Source organism: Cyprinodon variegatus, unplaced genomic scaffold, assembly GCF_000732505.1.
Source record: "Cyprinodon variegatus isolate N-32 unplaced genomic scaffold, C_variegatus-1.0 Scaffold64, whole genome shotgun sequence".
NCBI classification, from domain to species: Eukaryota; Metazoa; Chordata; class Actinopteri; order Cyprinodontiformes; family Cyprinodontidae; genus Cyprinodon; species Cyprinodon variegatus.
The window spans coordinates 288,783-293,376 of NW_015150517.1; the positions used below are offsets into that span (position 1 = coordinate 288,783).

The following is a 4,594-nucleotide window of genomic DNA, read 5'->3' on the forward strand; positions in this document are numbered from 1 at the left end:
AAAAAATAAAAAAAAGACTCACTGAAGTAAAAGCTTCTGGCTACTCCACTGTGAGTAACTTCACTAAATTAAAAACAAGCATGTTTTAAACAAATATGCACCATTGAGAGACACACTTTTTTGTAATCAAGGCAAATTGGTTAAATGTTATTTTCCATCTTCTGTGTCATTTGGAGGTTAGGTAAAAACACAATAAACAGTTTACGCTAACTTAACCTATTCTAGATACTACTGAAGAGGATTAGGCCCACTGAAAAAAAAAAGTTAACAGATTTTTCAATTTTATTTCAGTGTAATATTGGAAAAAAAGTCAGAATTCAGACTTTTTTCCCATGTTAAACTGAAATAAAATTCAAAAATCAGTTAACTTTTTTTTTTTTCAGTGGCCCTAATCCTCTTCCGTAACATACTGTAACTATTGAGTCTGTATGTTTTATAACTCAAAAAAAGTATTTGGAATGGACCGACTTTTTGTATCGTATGCTTACTGCATTTTATATATTTATTTTATCTTCATCTTAAATTCACTTAATGTTTTGTTGAATTCTACAACATTTTGTAAAACATGAAATCATGAATAGTACGTAGATCAGTTACTCAGTACTTTAGTAGCCTTTTTATCAAATACCTTCTCTGTGCAGATTTGTACTGATACAAAGATCCAAATAGTTCACAACAAAATCTGAGTTCCGTTGGTATTTGAAAGTCAAATCCAATTCAAACAATCTGAGTGAGAGAAACATACCCAACTTCCACATTCAGGACTTCTCCACATCAATAGAATAACTTATTTACTCATCTACCGGTTTAAACTGTTTTTTGTTTTTTAGCTGATCTGACATTTACTCAACAGCTGACATGTTACTTTTCACTTGTTAAAATATGTTTCTACACTTTTTAATGAAAGAGACACCACATAGAATAGTTTTTCTCTTTGTAATTAAAACAGTGGCCATACGGTAGATGAGCAAAGGAGCGTGAAAGCGTCCATAAGTAGAAAACAGGAACACTATAACCTTAGAGATTACATTACTCTGATTTTCCAGTTATAGGGTTAATGGAAGATATGCTATATAGAAAAAGAAGAAAAGGACTGACTAAAAAACAGCTAACTGTACACTTTAAGCGGCCATGTGTTATTCCTAAACCCCCTTTGTTCACACAGAAAGGTGCATAATAAAAATGTCCTCCAAAAGAAGGATCATTTGAATAGAAATAGTTTGTTAAGAGAGATGAAATTTAAAGAGACATTTCCACTCGGACTTTCAAACCCAAGCTACAATAGATCTAATATCTACCACACTAATAGCTTTTGTTGTGTTTCAAGGCAGCATTTATAAATAGTTGCTTTAAACAGCGCATCAATTCAAGGATATGGCGGCATTTCATACAAGCGCCTAGTTTAATGTAATGCACAAGGAAAAAAAACATATTTAAAATGTTTTTTTACTAAATGTTTGGTTGGAACAATTTCTTTATTATATTTTTATTTAACTTTTAAACAAGATATTTGATCATTTCTAATGATGAAATGGCCAGGAAGCCGGTGTACATCCCACAACTACATTAAAAATGTAAACATGGCACCATTTGAGTCATTGATAGTAAGATGTCTAATTGAGCACAGTGAGCGGAGCATGAAGAGGCACTGAGTGCAAGTCTGTCAGTTAATGCGTCAGTCTGGGTGGTAAATGAACAGAGCAATTTGTTCCCTTCGCTTGGCTTCTGGATGTTAATAAGAGTGGGCTGACTGACAGGCAGAGACGGAGTGAGTCAGCAAGACTCCAAACAAGCAGAGGCTATTGTGATTTAGGAAGCTTTTAAAAATACAAAGGAACCAAGAGCAGCGATGGGAGCCGTTTGAAGAAAATGATGTGAAGATAAACATCTGGACTTTTCTGGGATCTTAAGAATAAACTTTAGACATGAAATAAAATTTAAGTGTGAAAAAACAACTATTACATCATTTCTCTTCAGTGTTGTGGAGATTTTCTTTCACTTTAACAAGTCCTCTCACTTGTAAAGGAGCAAGTTACTCATAAATACCCACATAGCCTGGCTTATTTCATTCTTATCCAGTAAAATCCTTTCATCAGCTTCCAAAGCTGGCTAATCAAAGTATAAGGAACCATGAAAAGCGGCTAATGCCAAAGACTACGGGGAGTTCATGTGTGCATACACCAGGTGTTAATCCGATATCATGTGCTTTCCCCCTCCGATGTCAAGTTATATGGGAAAAAATATCCATCTCACCTCAGGCCGAACGTATGAGACTGCTCGTAGTGGAACAGGGAATGGATCTTCACATCTGAATTCACAGCAACGAGCCTGTCAATCAAATCCTGTGGAGCAAAATGAGAGGGGGTGATGGGGAATGCAGCAGTTTGAGTGCAAAGTGAAAACAGAGAGGAAATGCACAATGGACTAAGATGGAAAACGCACATCCGCCTCAGTGGTACGAGGGTTTAATGGAAGGCCTTTGTGCTTTCAACTCACACCCACAAATGTGTGGGAGAACGTTGAGAGCTGAGTCAAAGTGCAAACATGCCCTCTTATGGTGAGAAAAGGACGTGCATAGAGTCTGGAGAACACTTTCTGGGAACTGCTCACAGGTATGGAAGTTGGCGTCTCTCGCAGGGTGTATTCACTCTTGTTAGCTAAAAGCTGTCGGCCCAGAAGCTCCCACACAGCGAGAGAGGAGGACAGGAGGTTGACCAAGGACAAGAAAGACTGATGAGACACAAACAAGCATGTGGTAAAAATCAAGAGAAAATCACACACCTGAATAAAAAAAAGAAAAATAAAATACTTCAAGACAGTTTCTAACAGAGAATCATCAGATTATAGTTTTAAAAATGTATTAACATCTTCAATATACAGTTTCTACTTAACCTTATTTGCTGCTTAAATAAGTCAATTGTCCCAAAAATATCTAAACAGCTTTTTGAGTGGATAAAGCAGGCTAATGTTAAGGATCTATGATGGCCTTTCCAAAGCTTGTTTCTCTTCTTAAAACTCAAGATCCGTTCCAAACCAGCCAATACACCTGAGTAAAGCTTTTTCTATGCCCAAACAGCAACTCTGCCTAGAGAGTGCTTTCATATTATGAAGCCTAACAGCTACTAAAAGACACACAGCCGAACTCACCGAGGATAATTTCACCACATATTAGTGGGGGTGTTAGCAGATATCTGTGACTGTTTAAATATTCTGTGAATCTATGAGATTTAGAGAAAATCAGCGCTTCATTCAAACGTGTAAAGAAGTCTTATCAAAGCGATAGTAACAGCATGTGGTTTGATCTGTCATGTTTGGATTTAAATCACACAGTATCATGTCTAAAATGCTTGCATGTAAACTTTTTACAGGAACTGCACTTAAGTTTTATGGCGTGTTATTTTAAAGACACTTGTTTTGATAAGTGTTAAGACCGTTAACAGAGTATCACTTGGTTTTAATCTTATTCAACAAAAGGAAAGCTTGTTAAAAAGAAAGAAAAATATCCCAAATTACACACTGCTTCTTTTCAGCAGCTGAATAGAATAAGAGTTAAACCACTGCATGCATTTCTACTCTGTTACATTAACGGAAAAATATATATAAGACAGGTTGTGAAACCAAACCTGCTTTTTTTTGGTCCATTCTATGGTGTTGATAGAGGAAGGGACTTCTGTTTGAGGACTCCCTGTATGTAACCTGGGAGCTGACACACTGATAAAGCAGACTTGAACATTCCCAGTAGCAGGGTTGAGGACACAGTTCACAGTTCACTGACAGTCTGTATTCACTCGGATAGCTTCAGCGAGCGAGATCACTCGGCTCCTGTCAGGCAGCAGCGGTGGCCTCACGCTAGCAGACCCTGAAGCTTCAAATTAAATTTTCAGGCTCTCGTATGAGAATAGAAAGACAAAATTGGTCCAAAGCAAAAAACTAAAACTTCTATCCTAAAACCAGACTTTAAAAGGATTTCACATTCCCAGTATCAAATTCTAAGATTTCTTCAAGAGCTTTTATCAAATTCGGAACATTTGAATTAAAAATATTTACCTCAGAAATTATTGTACTAAAATTTTGATTAGTTCAATATCAATTTTTCTTTTTTTTTAATTTTCATGTTTAACCAAAGCCCTACAGTTTATGATCTTTTACCCCTTGCTCACACTGGCTCCGGTGCGGTTACCGAACCGACAGAGACCGCAACTCCCGCACACCCCCTCAGGATTTCTTTAGGTAATGCCTCAGTTTCAATACATGAACATTTTATATGTGCATTCTTACCTTTAAACTCAGAGATAAGTGAGGTTTTAAACTAGTGTTGCACCGATACCAGTATTGGGCGGGGCCCTGATGCAGCACTAAAATTGTGGTATCTGCGAGTACCAACAAATAGGGCACCGATACCATTTTGAGAGCCAAAAGTTTATAAAAATATTGTCAGCCATTCCAGGTAGGCAATAAAAAGGTCTATTGGATTCACTTTGTATTAGTGGTTTTCCTACTTCACAAAGGTAGGCAGCAGCTTGATAAAGCCATGATGGCAACTATTTTACATCCAAGTAGTATGCAGTTCTTCATATATACACACACATCAATT

General features: G+C 36.8%; 1 protein-coding gene across 1 annotated transcript in view; it reads right to left on the reverse strand.

The window, feature by feature from the left end:
• The window catches only part of tbc1d32 (TBC1 domain family member 32), a 105,884-nt gene that overhangs the window by 62,867 nt on the left and 38,423 nt on the right, over positions 1 to 4,594 (reverse strand). The window contains exons 21-22 of the mRNA XM_015371724.1: positions 2,611 to 2,730; positions 2,254 to 2,342 (exon numbers count right to left, since the gene is read on the reverse strand). Coding sequence (XP_015227210.1) covers positions 2,254 to 2,342; positions 2,611 to 2,730 — 209 coding nt within the window. The remainder of the gene's footprint in view (positions 1 to 2,253; positions 2,343 to 2,610; positions 2,731 to 4,594) is intronic.